Below are 18,066 nucleotides of genomic sequence, written 5' to 3' on the forward strand. Positions count from 1 at the left end.
CGAGAGCCCGCGACCGCTCGACTCGCGCGCTCCCGGGCCGCCGAGTCTGGCCGGCGGGGAAACCTGGCGGCGCCAACTGCAGTTTCCAAACGGCGGCCGGGCTGCCCCCGCGCCGCCTGTCAGTCATCTCGGCCGGCGCCCCCCGGTCGGCCCCGCCCGCCGCCTCCGCGCGGTGCCCGCCGGCTCCCTGCGGCGCCGCCCCTGCCACCGCCCCTCCACGCAGGCCCTGCCGCACGCCGCCTCGGCAGGCGGTGGCACGGGCACCTCAGGACCCCGTGCCGTGGGCCTCGAAGAACCCGCGCCGAAGGCCTCGTAGGACCCCGCGCACCGCCTGTCCGCATTTCCGGCCGCAGGCTTTTCCCGCTGTAGCAGCCGTCTAGACCATGTTTGTCCCCTGCGGGGACTCTGTCCCCGACCTCGCGGGGTGCACGCTCCTGATGGTGAGTCCGACCCCGAGGGAGGGGGCGGAGTTGGGGTCCGAGCGGCGGTCCCCGAACGCCCGCGGGTCTACGGCCCCGAGTCCTGGTGGCTGAGAGCGGAACGTGCTGGGGAGTGACCTGTGCTTGGCTAGTGCGTGCGGGCCACTCGCTTTACATTTCATCCTTGAAAACCTTTTCTCAGTTAGTTCGGGAGTCAGGTTCAAGCTAGCGAATCGTTGTCATTAGCCAGGAAACTACAGACGGGTTGCTAAAGACTTTGGCTCACTCAGTGAGCGTTCTGTGGTGTCAAAATGTGACAAAAAAGACTAGATTCCTCAAGGATTTTGCAGTTTAGTTGGAAACACATGTATATAAATAAGGTTAGAACGTTGAAAAAGGTACAGAAAGGCCCTAGGATTTATTGGGAGGGGGAGGGACACAAGGACCTCTTAAGAAAAGCTTCATATTTGGAATTAAAAAAACAAACAAAAACTTATAGATACAGAGAATGGATTGGTGCTTGCCAGCAGGGGTGGATAAAATGGGAGAAGGGGGTCAAAAGTACAAATCTCTAGTCAAAAGTAAGTCCCGGGATGTAACTCAAAGCATGATGACTATAGTTAATACTGTATTGTACATTTGAAAGTTGTTAACAGAGTAGATCTTAAAAAGTTCTCATCACAAGAAAAAAAGGTTTTTCTGACTGTGTGGCATTGGTTACTAACTAGACCTGTTGAGGTGATCATATTGCAGTATGTACAGATGTCGAATCACAATGTTGTACAACTGAAATTAATATAATGTTATATGTCAATTATATTTCAGTTTTTAAAAAGGATGATGGTAATAGAAAAGTTACTTTTTGATAATTTTCATCATAATAGTGCACACAAGAAATATTAATGGGGACTTCCCTGGTGGTCCAGTGGTTAGGACTTCACCCTTCCACTGCAGGGGGCACGGGTTTGATCCCTGGTCCAGGAACTAAGATCTCGCATGCTGCGTGGCCAAAAAAGAAATAAAATGTCAATAAATGCTTAAATTAGCATGTGATAGTGTACTGAGAAAGGAAATTTGACTTCATTTCAAAGTATCTCCCTGAAAAATATTTATTAATCACAAAAGACAAGAAGTGTTTTTGCAGGAGATACCTGGCAAAAAAAAAAGAAAAAGAAAAATGTCATAGAGAAAGTAATGTCCAAAAGATACTAGGGGTACCCTTGACAGTGGAGTGGTGAAGAGGGAAGCCATGTTAGGTTGAAGAAATGGAAGATTCATTCCATTGGGGTATTTAGTAGGTGTTCAATCAGTAGTCTGAAAGGTGGAGCTAATGAAGGGGTCAGAATCCAGCTGTGATTCACCTGAGCGTAAGCGTGCAGGACCAGTGCTGTGATTGTTGTCTTCTGACTAAACTTTTTAAAGTGCTGCTAATTTGGTTGACTTAATGAATATATTATTTTACTGTTTCAGCCAGCAGTATCTGTTGGAAATGTTGGCCAGCTTGCAATAGATCTGATTATTTCTACACTGAATATGTATAAGATTGGTTACTTCTATACTGATTGTCTTGTGCCGATGGTTGGAAACAATCCATATGCAACTGCAGAAGAAAATTCAACAGAACTCAGTATAAATGCTGAAGGTGTGTTATATTCTCCTACAAGGTAGAGTTGTTTTAAATCAGAACCAGACCCTCCCAGTATGTCCTGCAGCGCCTGGCACCGGCTCTGTGCAGAGTTCAGGACACTGTGTTCTCCTCTCCTGCATACACCCTGGTTTAGTCCTTAGCCTTTCCTAAATGGCAGCTCCCTTGAGAGATGTGGTTGTATTTGTATCCTTGGATGGAATTTGAGATACCTATTTGTTTAACGTGGGGTTTTTCCCCTTTTATCCTCAGTTTTATTTTCTCTCCTTACTGGCATCGGTAAGCATCACTAATATCAGGGAGAGAGAATTCCACTGGGCTCAGTCCCGTATGTTTAATATACGCTACCTCACACAGGCCTCTGCCATCCTGTCACGTTGTAGAATCTGTCGTAACACTGACGAGGCTCAGAGAGGCCGAGTTTCCTAACACTGCAGTAGGTGTGGGCTCTTCCCACGCCGTACGTCTCCACAGTTCCTTGTTGGACTGTCAAGCTGGGTTAGTTGGGGCACACAGTTTACAGCCCCCAACCACTGTGTTCATGATGAGACTGCCCCTTGGGAGGAGAGGAAAACAAAGGGGCCTCCAGTTACTTCGCGTGATGGGCAGCTGCTGCCTTGGCCTCTCAGTCTTCGGTTTAGAAGCCAAAGGTGACAGGAGCATGAAAGACCGTAGGTGGACCGAGAAACAAGTGAGGAAGCATTTTGGGTTTTGTCAGTCTTACTAACCATGTCATTAGCTTGCAATAATGAAGTACACTTTAGAAAGATGGTTTTATTAACACTAGATAATTTCAATATTGCCTTGAAGGACAAAGGACTATAAATGGTAGAACTAGAATTTTTATATTTAGACTAATGATAACAACTGTCATTTGTTGAGTATCTCCTCTGAGCTGAACACTGTGCATTTACATGTGTTAATTCACTTAATGCTCACAACTACTCCATGGGTGGTTTTATAGATCAGGGAACCAGTGCACAGGGAATCATGGTCCCATGATTAATCGAGGCAGCCTGACCCAGAGACCTGCCTCCCCGTCACCTGCTAATGCACCTTCGCTCCAGCAGAAGACCCACTGGCTTTTTCCTCTGACACAAACTGGCAGCAGGTCCGTTGGAGACAGTTCTTTAATCCACTTTTTTATTTTTTAAGATGAGGTGTCTTTTTGAAATAAATTATAGACATCACAACATTCCACCCCCAAATATGTAAGTATGCACCTCTTATAGTACATTTTCTTACATAGCTAAAACACCATTGCATTTAACAAAATTAGCAATATCTTCCTATACCCTATCCAGAGAGGCCCAGTTTACCCAAAACTGTCCTTTAAAGTTAGTTTGTCCAGACCAGGCCATAGTACTTCTGATTATCGTGCCTTTGAAATCTCTTACCCTGCATAATCTCTTTTCCTTCTTTGCAAAACTGATTTATTGAAGGAAAAAACTGGACACATTGTCCTATAGAATGTCCCACCTTATACGTTTGTCTGATTGCTTCCTGTGGTGTCATTTGCCACGTTCCTCTAGTTTCTGTATTTTCTGAAACTGGAGTTAGGAATAAAGGCTTGATTATTTAAAAGCTAAATATTTTTAGCCAGAATACGTGAAAGGCAATGTTACATCACCTGACAAGAAAAAGGATCTGGAAAACAGGGTCTTAACAACAAAAAAAGACCTTCGTGATACACTGGTGGAGAACACAAGTGTTGCTGTTGTAGAAAGTGGTACATGTTACATTTTAGAGCTCAGCCTGCCCTTTTCCCTAATTCCTAGACCTGCTCTAGCCTCCTTTGCCCCACACATACCTGGTGGTCAGCAGACTCGCTGATGGAGTACAGCCGTGGCCACCCCACATGCACCAGTCCAATGAGACAACCCCGAAAAGACCTGTATAACAGGAGAGACGTGATCCACCAAAGGCTGTGCCCAAGTCTAGGGTTATTTGTAATCTTTTTACAGTAACTGAAAGCTTACCCCTTGGCACAGTGGCCTAATCACGTGTCCTCAGGCACTCTGTATTTTGTCCTTGGGTCATTTTGGAGCATCTCATTCTTGGAGGTGAAGTTGGGCAGGACCTCTTAAGCGTCAGTAAAGTAGGCCCCTTGTAGAATCTGATGAAAATTGTGGATCCTTTTTGCAGAAAAAATTCACACATGTTGACTCACAAAAATTTTTGCATGTTATTTCAGGTCTTTCAAAAACTCCTAAAGAACACATGTACCTATTGCAGGTATTTTATTACACAGCTAACATTCGCTGCATTTTATTCTTCCTTGTTCTAATCCCAATGACTGTTACTGTTCTCTAGAGAAAAGAGGAAAGAATATCAGAAACCAAAAACGATCTTAAGAATGATGTCATTTGTCATAATGCTAGAAATTTCCAGGGGAATACTTCTCTGGATTTACAGTCAAAGAAGAGAAATAATTTTTGATAATTTTCTTACAGTTAACTTTTCAGCACTGAATGTATTCTGTAGAATAAAGCCCACAGGTGAATTCTGAGGTATTAAAGTGTTTTGTTTTAACTAAATGATATAGTGCATATGTTCTAAATTTTAACTATCGAAAACATTTAGATACAGAAGTTCTCCTAGTTCAGCTTTTTATCATTATAACTTCACTTGTATGACTCCTTCAATTTAACTATCATTTGGTTTCATTTTCTTGGACTTGCAGTGTATGCATCGCCTTCAAAGAAACTAGTGGCTCTTCAGTTAAGATCCATTTTTATTAAGGTTAGTATGTTATTTTTGCCTTCTTAAGTTTATTAAAGTGCAATATAATGAGAAAATACTGAGTCATTATCATTAAGACTCAAAAATCATTTCTTTGTTTATGTTTATACAGTTAAGCAAGGTCTGATTCTATAGAGAAATACTCATAAAATTTCAGAGTTGTTAGTATTGTTTCATGAATATATTGAAAGGAATTGGGACATATAGCTTGGGTCTTATATATTCCTGATTCAGGTAGCATTGGTGAAAAACTTTAAGCATATAAATATTACAGGTTTATTCTATTTGAGTTACATTTCAAACCAGTGGCATCTACATAAAAATTATATATATATGAAAATATTTTCTGAATCCAACTTCTTTCGTCTTCCGCTGCCACCACTCCAGTCCAGCCACCCGCTCCCTCATGCCCTGATTCTGCTCCTGCACCAGCCGCCCCGCAGACAGCTCTACCCGTGATCCTTTAAATCTTAATCAAAGCACGTCACTTCTGCCTTCCAAACCCGCCAGTAGCTTCCCATCTCAAAGCGAGTTCACAGCCCTCACCATGGCCCGACAGGCCCTACATCTCTGACGTGGCAGCCACTAGACACATGTAGCTGTTTAAATTTTGACTCATTCATTAAAAGTAAGTAAAATTAAAAATTCAGTTCCTCTGTCCCAGTAGCCACATTGCAAGTTCTCCACAGCCATGCGTGGCGAGCAGCTGCCATAAAGAGCATTTGGTTACCATGGAGCATCTGCGGGGCAGCTCTGTCCCTGGCCCCACGTCCAGCTGTCCTGCATGCCTGTCCCCTGCTCCCGCTCTTGCTTGCCCTGCTCCAGCCACACTGGCCACCCTGTGCTGTTCAAACACATTAAGCTCATCCTGTCTCAGTCCTCACAGTAGTTTCTCTGCCTGGACCACTTCTCCACTGGACACCTGAATGGCTCACTTCCTTTAGTCTTTGCTTAGCTGTCCCTCATCAGAAAGACCTCCCCCCATCATCCTTTCTCTTATCTTATCCTGAGCTAGTTTTCTTCACGACTCCTCACTTCCCACCTGATAGAATGGAAGTTCCTTGAGAAAAGTGACAAGGTGTCATTCACTCCTGTATCCTCGGCTTCTAGACAGAGCCTTGGTGTAGAGTGGATTGAGGTACCACCTGTTCAGGGGGGCAGAAAGGTCTCCCCTTCCCGGGGCCCCCTCCACACACACCCACAGTCACCATGTTGTAGGAGCGGGATCTCACGGGTGCACTTCACGTCTGGCCTCCTTTACTCCACATTCTGTCTGCTAGGTGCTTCCACATTGTTGCAGGTAGAGGTAGTTACTTCCTTCTCACCTCTGTGCATGAATCTGTTGTGTAAATAAACCATGATTTACCCATACTGTTGATGGAGCATTTGATTTTTTTCCAGTTTGAGGCTATCATGAATGGAGCTATGGTTATTTTAATATTTATTACTCTTTCCTTAGTTAACAATATCACACAAAAAGTTTGGCAGTGAGAGTTGCTAGCAGTTTTACATTGTGCCACGTGGCTTTTTTGTTCTCTTCCTAATATCTGTAAGTTCGAGAAGTAAGATGGACAATTCAGACACTTCTAAACGAATTTTTAAAAATTAATTAATTAATTAATTAATTTATTGGCTGTGTTGGGTCTTCGTTGCTGCATGTGGGCTTTCTCTAGTTGTGGCGGGCAGGGGCTACTCTTGGTTGCGGTGCACAGGCTTTGGGCGGGGGCTGCTCAGCTTCTCATTGCAGTGGCTTCTCTTGTTGCAGGGCGCGGGCTCTAGGCGCACGGGCTTTGGTAGTTGCGGCACACAGGCTCACTAGTTGTGGCTTGCGGGCTCTAGAACACAGGCTCAGTAGTTGTGGCGCATGGGCTTAGTTGCTCCACAGCATGTGGGATCTTCCCAGACCAGGGCTTGAACCCATGTCCCCTGCATTGGCAGGCAGATTCTTAACCACTGCGCCACCAGGGAAGTCCCTGAAATTGTTGATAGATGTAAATAAAGAGTGATTTCAAAGTAGCAAACATTTTTTGAGCATAGATTCTTTGCACCAGTAATACTCTAAATACTTCAAGCATGTTGCTCTACTCAGTCCTCACAACAATCCTAGGAGGCAGATGCTAATTATCTTAATTTTACAAGTGAGAAATCGGAAACACAGAAGCTCAGGCAGCTTGCTCAAGCCGTGTGGTTCATGGGTGGAGCCAGCATTCTAGACCCGGCAGCCTGTCTCTGGAGCTGGCCTCTCTTAACCACGACACAAACTGCCCTTCTGTTTTTAAAAGGTAGCCATTTCTTACCTGCATTTTATATTTTATTGAATAATTATTTTATTAACAGTCTCTGAAAAGAGTTTCCATAAAATGGGTTTTCCCCCCAAATTTTATGACCCAGATCAGTCATCTGTTCACATCTTGCCACACCTGCTTGATTCTCTTTGCACAAGTACACGCAGTTTCCTCCTGCCAAACAGTCCAAAAGGAGGCTGCTGACATCATGCTGCTCACTCCATACAAGAAGGAGACTCTCCTTCACACACAACCTCACAACCACAACACTGCCACACACCTAGAAAGTCAGCATTTAGTGAATTATTAAGTACTAGCATTCGGCATATTCAAATTCCCCAGTTGTTCCCCAAATATCCTTCAATTCTGGATCCAGGCAAGGTTTGTGTGTTGCCTTAGGCTGTTATATCTTTTCAGTTGGGGTTCAGTGTAGAGCTGCCCTCCTCCTTCTGTGATTCACAATATTGACTCCTCTGAGGGACCCAGGCCAGATGTTCAGCCTTCTGGATTCACCTGTTTCTTTCTGATCAGATTTAGGGCAGAAATTTCTGGCAAGACGTCTCATAGATAACCGCGTGGTGGTTTTTGAGTAACAATAGATCACTGAAGTACAGAACTGGGAAACTGAAATCTAGATTCCTCACACTTAGCTTATCTCTAGTTGTAAAGATAAAATAAATAGTCATTGTGGGGTGCCTTCAAGATGGTGGAGGAGTAAGACGTGGTGATCACCTTCCTCCCCACAAATACATCAAAACTACATCTACATGTGGAACAACTACAGAACACCTACTGAATGCTGGCAGAAGACCTCAGACTTCCCAAAAGGCAAGAAACTCCCCATGTACCTGGGTAGGGCAAAAGAAAAAAGGAAAAACAGAGAGAAAAGAATAGGGACGGGACCTGCACCTCTGGGAGGGAGCTGTGAAGGAGGAAAAGTTTCCACACACTGGGAAGCCCCTTCACTGGCGGAGACGGGGGGTGGCTGGGGGGAAGCTTTAGAGCCACAGAGGAGAGCGCAGCAAGAGGGGTGCAGAGGGCAAAGTGGAGAGGTTCCCGCACTGAGGATTGGTGCCGACCAGCACTCACCAGCCCGAGAGGCTTGTCTGCTCACCCGACGGGGCGCATGGGGGCTGGGAGCTGAGGCTCGGGCGTCAGAGGTCAGATCCCAGGGAGAGGACTGGGGTTGGCTGCGTGAAGACAGCCTGAAGGGGGTTAATGTGCCACAGCTAACAGGGAGGGAGTCCAGGGAAAACTCTGGACCTGCCTAAAATGCAAGAGACCATTGTTTTGGGATGCACAAGGAGAGGGGATTCAGAGCACCACCTAAACAACCTCCAGAGACGGGCGTGAGCTGCGTCTATCAGTGCGGTCCCCAGAGACAGGCATGAGATGCTAAGGCTGCTGCTGCAGCCACCAAGAAGCCTGTGTGTAAGCCCAGGTCACTATCCACACCTCCCCTCCCAGGAGCCTGTGCGACCCACCACTGCCAGAGTCCTTTGATCCAGGGACAGCTTCCCCAAGAGAACACATGGCACGCCTCAGGCTGTTACAACGTCACGCCAGCCTCTGCCACCACAGGCTCGCCCCACATTATGTACCCCTCCCTCCCCCCAGCTTGAGTGAGCCAGAGCCCCCTAAGCAGCCACTTCTTTAACCCTGTCCTATTTGGGTGGGGAAGAGATGCCCTCACACAACCTACACGCAGAAGCAGGGCCAAATCCAAAGCTGAACCCCAGGAGCTGTGTGAACAAAGAAGAGAAAGGGAAATCTCTCCCAGCAGCCTCAGGAGCAGTGGATTAAATCTCCACAATCAACTTGATGTACCTTGCATCTCTGGAATACCTGAATGACAACGAATCATCCCAAAATTGAAGCAGTGGACTTTGGTAGCAACTGTAGACTTGCAGTTTGCTTTCTGCATCTTATTTGTTTCTGGTTTTATGTTTATCTTAGTTTAGTATTTAGAGCTTATTATCATTGGTAGATTTATTTATTGATTTGGTTGCTCTCTTTTTTTATTTTTATTTATATATATATATTTTTTTTTCCTTTTTCTCTTTTTGTGAGTGTGTATGTGTACGCTTCTTTGTGTGATTTTGTCTGTATAGCTTTGCTTTTGCCATTTGTCCTAGGGTTCTGACAGCGTTTTTTGGTTTTGGGGTTTTTTTTTTTAGTATAGTTTTTAGCGCTTGTTATCATTGGTGGATTTGTTTTTTGGTTTGGTTGCTCATGAGAGATTACTAAAAGCACCTATATGCCAATAAAAGGGACAACCTGGAAGAAATGGACAAATTCTTAGAAAAGTACAACCTTCCGAGACTGAACCAGGAAGAAATAGAAAATATAAACAGACCAATCACAAGCACTGAAATTGAAACTGTCATTAAAAATCTTCCAACAAACAAAAGCCCAGGACCAGATGGCTTCACAGGCGAATTCTATCAAACATTTAGAGAAGAGCTAACACCTATCCTTCGCAAACTCTTAGAAAATATAGCAGAAAGAGGAACACTCCCAAACTCATTCTACGAGGCCACCATCACCCTGATACCAAAACCAGACAAAGATGCCACAAAAAAAGAAAGCTACAGGCCAATATCACTGATGAACATAGATGCAAAAGTCCTGAACAAAATACTATCTAACAGAATCCAACAGCACATTAAAAGGATCATACACCATGATCAAGTGGGGTTTATCCCAGGAATGCAAGGATTCTTCAGTATACACAAATCAATCAATGTGATAAACCATGTTAACAATTTGAAGGAGAAAAACCATATGATCATCTCATTAGATGCAGAAACGGTTTCGACAAAATTCAACACCCGTTTATGATAAAAACCCTCCAGAAAGTAGGCATAGAGGGAACTTTCCTCAACATAATAAAGGCCATATATGACAAACCCACAGCCAATATCATTCTCAGTGGTGAAAAACTGAAACCATTTCCACTAAGATCAGGAACAAGGCAAGGTTGCCCACTCTCACCACTATTATTCAACATAGTTTTGGAAATTTTAGCCACAGCAATCAGAGAAGAAAAAGAAGGAATCCAAATCGGAAAAGAAGTAAAACCGTCACTGTTTGCAGATGACATACTATACATAGAGAATCCTAAAGATGCTACAAGAAAACTACTAGAGCCAATCAATGAATTTGGTAAAGTAGCAGGATACAAAATTAATGCACAGAAATCTCTTGCATTCCTATACACTAATGATGAAAAATCTGAAAGAGAAATTAAGGAAACACTCCCATTTACCATTGCAACAAAAAGAATAAAATACCTAGGAATAAACCTACCTAAGGAGACAAAACACCTGTATGCAGAAAACTATAAGACACTGATGAAAGAAATTAAAGATGATACAGACATATGGAGAGATATACCATGTTCTTGGATTGGAAGAATCAACATTGTGAAAATGACTCTACTACCCAAAGCAATCTACAGATACAGTGCAATCCCTATCAAACTACCAATGGCATTTTTCACAAAACTAGAACAAAAAATTTCAGTTTGTATGGAAACACAAAAGACCCTGAATAGCCAAAGCAGTCTTGAGAAGGAAAAATGGAGCTGGAGGAATCAGGCTCCCTGACTTCAGACTATACTAGAAAGCTACAGTAATCAAGACAGTATGGTACTGGCACAAAAACAGAAATATAGATCAACAGAACAGAATAGAGAGCCCAGAGATAAACCCATCCACCTATGGTCACCTTATCTTTGATAAAGGAGGCAAGAATATACAGTGAACAGCCTCTTCAGTAAGTGGTGCTGGGAAAACTGGACAGCTACATGTAAAAGAATGAAATTAGCACAGTCCCTAACACCATACACAAAAGTAAACTCAAAATGGATTAAAGACCTAAATGTAAGGCCAGACACTATAAAACTCTTAGAGGAAAACATAGGCAGAGGAAAACATAGGCAGAACACTTCATGACATAATAAATCACAACAGATCTTTTTGACCCACCTCCTGGAGAAATGGAAATAAAAATAAACAAATGGGACTAATGAAAGTTAAAAGCTTTTGCACAGCAAAGGAAACCATAAGATGAAAATACAAACCTCAGAATGGGAGAAAATATTTGCAAAGGAAGCAACTGACAAAGCATTAATCTCCAAAATATACAAGCAGCTCATGCAGCTCAATAGCAAAAAAAAAAAAATCCAATCCAAAAATGGGCAGAAGACCGAATTAGACATTTCTCCAAAGAAGATATACAGATTGCCAACAAACACATGAAAGGATGCTCAACATTACTAATCATTAGAGAAATGCAAATCTAACTACAATGAGGTATCACCTCACACCAGTCAGAATGGCCATCATCAAAAAATCTACAAACAACAAGTGCTGGAGAGGGTGTGAAGAAAAGGGAACCCTCTTGCATTGTTGGTGGGAATGTAAATTGATACAGCTGCTATGGATAACAGTATGGAGGTTCCTTAAAAAACTAAAAAGGACTTCCCTGGTGGCGCAGTGGTTGAGAGTTCGTCTGCTGATGCAGGGGACACGGGTTCGTGCCCCGGTCCAGGAAGATCCCACATGCCGCAGAGCGGCTGGGCCCATGAGCCATGGCCGCTGAGCCTGCGCTTCCGGAGCCTGTGCTCTGCAATGGGAGAGGCCATAACAGTGAGAGGCCCGCATACCGCAAAAAAAAAAAAAAAAACTAAAAATAGAACTAGGATATGACCCAGCAATCCCACTATATATATACATATATATATATATGTATATATACACCCTGAGAAAACCATAATTCAAAAGAGTCATGTGCCACAATGTTCTATGCAGCTCTATTTTCAATACCCAGGACTTGGAAGCAACCTACGTGTCCATCGACAGATGAATGGATAAAGAAGAAGATGTGGCACATATATACAATGGAATATTACTCAGCCATAAAAAGAAACAAAATTGAGTCATTTGTAGTGAGGTGGATGGACCTAGAGTCTGTCATACAGAGTGGAGTAAGTCAGAAAGAGAAAAACAAATATCGTATGCTAACACATATATATAGAATCTAAAAATACAAAAAAAAATGGTCACAAAGAACCTAGGGGCAAGACGGGAATAAAGACAAAGACCTACTTGAGAATGGACTTGAGGATACGGGGAGGGTGAAGAGTAAGCTGGGACAAAGTGAGAGAGTTGTGTGGACATATATACACTACCAAATGGAAAGTAGATAGCTAGTGGGAAGCAGCCGCATAGCACGGGGAGATCAGCTCGGTGCTTTGTGACCACCCTGAGGGGTGGGATAGGGAGGGTGGGAGGGAGACGCAAGAGGTAGGAGATATGGGGATGTATGTATATGTATAACTGATTCACTTTGTTATAAAGCAGAAACTAACGCACCATTGTAAAGCAATTCTACTCCAATAAAGATGTTAAAAAATAAAAATAAAAAAATAGTCATTGCTCCTCATCTTTCATCTTCAGTCTAAGGATGGTAAGTAGATGTAAAAATAATTATAATTTTAGTATATGTAAACTATATATCATCACATAACGTGGGTGAAATACTATATAGACTACTCTTATTGTAACTCTAGGATCTAACTTTTCTGTTTTTGTTTTATTCTTTGAATGGTATACAAAGTATAAATCAAAGTCATTCTGTGAGAAACTGCTTTTCTGGGTGAAAAGCAGCAACTGTGCCAAAGTTGTTGTTCTTTCAAGCAGCCACTCGTATCACCGTAATGACTTCCAGCTCCGCAGGTATGTCTGTGTCTTTGGAAAAGTATTTTGCTATGATTTATACAGTTATTAGGATGATTTCTCTATTAAAAGGTTAAAATAAAATTTTAAAGCCATGCATATCCTTTCCTGTCCTCCCTGCAATTTAGAAAGAAGGAGGTAAAGAACATGAGCTAGGAGGAGTAGAGGTGGGGGGCCCTTGACATTCCCAGGGCTGCGGCACTGGGGTCCTAGGATAAAGGTGGGAGTGGTTCTGGGGCTGTGCTCTGTTGTGTGGTATCACCTGCCTGGCAGCGCCACAAACCTCAGCTGATGAAGGGAAAGAAGAAAGGGTACCTGATATTTATTGGTTGATCGTTTTTCAAAGACTGGATTGATGTTTCTATTTATTTCCATATATTCAACCATTTGTATTTGCAGAAATACAGTTGCCTTTAAGTATAGCTCCCAGGCATGTCAGATTGAATTCTTAGGTAGAAGACAAAGTATCCAAGACTTAGAAATCTAAACTAGTTTATTGCATTATCATTTCTTCACCTGTAAAATTCTGATGAAATTATTAGCCAAGAGTAACCTTTCAAGACTAGACTTAGTTTCTGGGATTCTCACAGTGGGCCTGGTGGGAGCGTGGCTGTGGACATCTTCACGCTGGCCTGGCCTTGGGTTAAGTTTTCCTGTCTCTCCGCTCTCCCCTAAATTTGTAAATAGCAAGTCAGAGCAATATTTTTACATGTTGCTCTTCCATAGACTGCTGAAACACGTGTTTTGCTTTGTGCAGCAGAATATATGGAGAACAAGATAATTTTTGCTAAAAGAACTGTTAATTGTCTTAATGTATGTATTTGTGAGTTTTTAGTTAATTATATGATTGTTTCCAGTACTCCCTTCAGGTACCTACTTACACCTTCCACGAAAAAAAGTGTTCAGAATAAAATACAGAGCCTTAACTGGGAAGAAATGGAAAAAAGCCCATGCATTCCTGAAATAGACGATTCTGAGTTTTGTGTCCGTATTCCTGGAGGAGGTATCACAAAAACACTCTATGACGAAGGGTGAGCTTACCTGTATATTTGCTGCGCATCTTATCTGAAAATGAAAATAAGATAACTGGGATAGTGTTTGGAGTACTTACTGGAACTCTGAAAATGTCTTCATTAAATAGGTACCGTGGTACATTCAGGGGAAAGATTGAAATGTGGTTATAGAATTGGTTCCTGAAAAGCCATATTTAATGCTTTAGTATGTGTGTCATGTTAGGGGTCCTGATACATATTCTGTGCAACCTCTGCAGTCAGTCCTCTTTGCAGTGGTGGTGGTGGTGAGGTGTACATAACATTAAATTAACCATTTTTAAGTGTACAGTTAAGTGACATTCAGTACATTCATTGTTGTGTACCCATCACCACCATCCACTTTCAGAACTTTGTCATCGTTCTAAACAGAAGATCTGTACTCATTAAATAACTCCTGTTTTATACCTGAAAATCTATGCTCTTATTAAAACCATCATTTCCTTCAACTTTTCTTTTTTTCGTAGTCTATCTTCCATTCGTGTTTTCACTTCTTTCCCTGTCTAGCTTATGCCCTTTAGTATATTATTTCACCTCTTTTCTTACCACAGCCTAGAAGCCCTGGCCACCTGGTTATTCTCCACACCTGCCCTGCAAACCACCAGCTTTGAATCATTCTCTCGCTCCATTCAGGCCACATCACCCGTGGCCTGCACTTCTGTCAGACCATAGACTGCGGGGCTTAAACAACAGAAATGTATTTGCTCACAGCTCTGGAGGCTGGAGGTCAGGGTGCTGGCCTGGTCGGGTTCTGGGGAGGGCCCTCTTCCTGGCCTGCAGACGGCCACCTCTGGCTGTGTCCTCACGCAGCAGAGAGAGAGCTCCTTCTCTCCTTGTAAGGCCATGGTCCCATCGGATTAGGGCCCCCTCCTGTGACCTTTCACTGAATTACCTCCTAAACCTCCTGCCTCCAGATACAGTCGCCTGTGGGTGAGGCTTCCACTTGTAGACCCTGGAGGGACACAGTCCAGGCAATAGCAGCTGCTGTCAGGGTCTCTTGATCGATCGCCTACTGCCTCATTCTGACCTGCCCTGACCACCTCAGCAGCAATGCTGGAATTAACTTTCTAAAATGCAAAACTGATCACAAGACTCCCTGAGTAAAAATCCATCAGCAGTTTTACTTGCCTTTTGCGGAATCTGGTTCATCCTCCGCAATGTGCCATCCAGAGCCCTCCAGGCCCCTCTGGCCTGGCCCCCTGGGTGCACTCTGCACAGATGCTGGCCTCCTGGCCCTCACAGTGTCCCCAGAGCTGTCGCATTCTTCCTTGCTTTTTTTCCCTCTCCTTTTCTCCTCGTCTCCTTTGCAACAACCTGCCCAGTTTGCCAGAGTCCTACATGGCTTCCTGTTTGTCCTTGCTGGTCTCGCCCTTCTCCGCAGGGGGAGGGGGATTCTGCTGTCTTCGCACTCCCCCCGCACTCTGCCCCTTCAAACTGACTTCTTGCTTCTTTGCAAGTCAGTCTCCTAGCTTTGCTTCTGACCGTGTCAGAGTAGCTGATAGCAGACTTGCCCTCCTGCCATAAACAATGGGAAACTGGACAACATTAATGAAACAGCTGTTCATCAGACATTGGACACCATGCAGCACACAGCTGTGAAGCCTGGGAGAAAGCAGTAGAGTCCTGCTATTGCCCCAGCTTCCTGCAGGACTGCAGCATGGGGTGGGGGGACCCAGGCAGAGTGCAGCCGTCTTGCTAAGTCGAGGGGACTGGAAACCAGAGTTGGGGTGGCTGACACAGCTGGAGAGTATGAGGCAGAGAACCAGAGGGACACAGCTGCTGGGGGAAGAGCCCTGGGGCCTGCCTGAACCCTCCTCAACCCTGAGCTCACAAGTATAGGGTGAAACCGTGAGGGCAGAGAACAACCTCTGGGCAGCTGTTAACTTTGCCCACAAAGTTAGCAACACTAGACAAAATACTATGAAAGACATGTTCCTCATAGAACATTTTGAAAATGTAGAATAGTCAAAAGAAACAATATTTTAAATACTCAGTTCTGTCACCCAGAAGAAACTACCACTACTAATTTCTTGGTCTGTTTTCTGTTTTGAATTAAATTCTGTTTTGAATTAAACATTTTGAATTAAATGTTTGTATCTGCAAGATACTGCAACTCTACCATCTGTAGCTTTAAAATTCATGCTATTTACAGATATTTCTCACAAAATTGATGTTCTTTTAATTTTCCAGCACAAATCTTGGTGTGGGGCAGGAACGTTCATGTGCCCAGGGTGGGTGTTACATGGTTCCTAGTTTTGTCCCTACAAATAGAAGGTACATAAGTGATCTTGTGATGTGACATCTCCTTGCCTAAAACCTGGCAGATTATCTCAGCTATAAAAACAGGCACACTGGAACCATCATCTTGTATCAGTAGAAGAATATCTAATTATTCTTTTTAATTGTTGTAGCTGTTCTAAAGAAATCCCAATGGTGATTCTGCTGAAATTCGTTTCGGAAGGAGACAATATCCCAGATGCGTTAGGTCTTGTTGAATATCTTAATGAATGGCTTCAGATAATCAAACCATGTGTAAGTTTCACTAAAGCTTAAGTCTCTGATTTCTCTGGTTATGTATTCATCAACTTGCATTTTTACATACTATATAAGTAGACCAAGTAAGTGAAAGTTTATATTAAATTTAGACGTCTTTATATAAAATTTAAGTTAGCTGAACTTTTCAAAAGAAGACAGCTAAGCAACCTGTTGTCTGCAGTTGTTTCATTAAGGCTGATTTTCAAAAAAAAAAGGAAAATCTTAAATAGTTCGTTGTATTCATTCTTAGTGTTGCATTAATTGTACCAGGCAGCTTTTTATAAGGATAAACAAGTCCTCTTTGGAATTCAGGTTTTTCTTTTACTTTTAAGCAAAAGGTATAGCTTTGTGAGCAGTACTTTAGCTATCAATATGCATTATAATTAAAATACTTTTCTCTATTATGAAATAAGAGCATGACACCTGGGGAAATCAGTTAGCCTTTAGGCATAACAAAAGTAACCTAAGCCTACTTTACAAGGTAGGTGACTGTCTTTTTAATTCATGCTTTTTTGAAGAACAAATTGATACAAATCACACAGCATTGATTTTTTTTTTAACCACTGTTTGTTTTGAATTTGATTTTGCTCCATGGACTCTATAGCCTTTCTGGTTCGTATCTTTATGGCTTGGAAATTGAGGAAATTTATCTTCAGCTGATATAAAGACACAGAAATGTATTACTTTGTTTTTTCCTTACAATAAATCACAGCTAGAAGTGTCAAAACCAAAAGGAACAACAACAACAAAGGGAGAGTTTTATAATACGTGTTAAAAAGAGATTTAGTGATAAAGTTGAAGGATTACATATTTTGTTCTTCAATTGCAGTGTGATGACCCCTCAGCGTCTGCCTTGCCATGGAAAATGCCGAGTTCCTGGAGGTTACTCTTTGGCAGTGGTCTTCCCCCTGCACTTTTCTGATCCGTTTTCAGTTTTATACCTTATGTCCCAAGACACTTATTACCAACACAACTGTTAAACAACTATATAAAAAGAATGTATTAGGAAATCTTTACTTTTCACAGAAAAATCGCAAAGAAAAATGGATTAACAAAAGGTTGTTTTTGCCATGCTTTTCATCATATACAATAGATGTAAATTTTGTGCAATAAAGTGTTTCCTAAGTAATTTTATCTGAATGTATTTTTTTTTTAACTCAGACTTCTATATTAGTTTCCTATGTCTGCTGTAACAAATTACCAGAAACTTAGTGGCTTAAGACAAAATAAATCTATTATCTTAGAATTCTGGAAGTCAGAATTCCAGAATAGGTCTCACTGGGCTAAGTCAAGGTGCTGGCAGGGCTGCGTTTTCTCTGGAGGGTCTTGGAAGAATCTGTTTCCTACCCCTTTCCAGCTTCTAGAAGCTGCAGCATTCATTGGTTCACGGCTCCTTCCTCCATCCAGAATAATTTCCCGATCTCAAAAGAGTTTGAGTATAAGAGAAAAGGTTTTCATTTTTGAGTGCCTACTACATACCAGTCACTTTTTACCTGCTATTTTGTTGTGTTACGTCTGTGCCTTGGCTTTCTCATCTGTAAAACGAGGGCTTATAATATTAAGGGGTACACCCTACTCCATAGCACTCAGTAAATGATTTATTTCTGATAAATTATTCTGGGTTCTATAGCCTGATGTGTTTCCCTTTGG

General features: G+C 42.6%; 1 protein-coding gene across 1 annotated transcript; it reads left to right on the top strand.

The window, feature by feature from the left end:
- The first annotated feature begins 301 nt into the window (after positions 1–301).
- On the top strand, positions 302–17,532 carry PSMG2 (proteasome assembly chaperone 2). The gene is made up of 7 exons (XM_082853012.1): positions 302–440; positions 1,890–2,061; positions 4,748–4,806; positions 12,714–12,832; positions 13,690–13,863; positions 16,293–16,413; positions 17,246–17,532. The coding sequence occupies exons 1-7, from the start codon at positions 384–386 to the stop codon at positions 17,336–17,338; spliced, it is 795 nt and encodes a 264-aa protein (XP_082709138.1). The 5' UTR covers positions 302–383; the 3' UTR covers positions 17,339–17,532.
- The last annotated feature ends 534 nt before the right edge of the window (positions 17,533–18,066 follow it).

Source organism: Leucopleurus acutus (assembly GCF_964270905.1).
Source record: "Leucopleurus acutus genome assembly, chromosome: 13".
Lineage (NCBI taxonomy): Eukaryota > Metazoa > Chordata > Mammalia > Artiodactyla > Delphinidae > Leucopleurus > Leucopleurus acutus.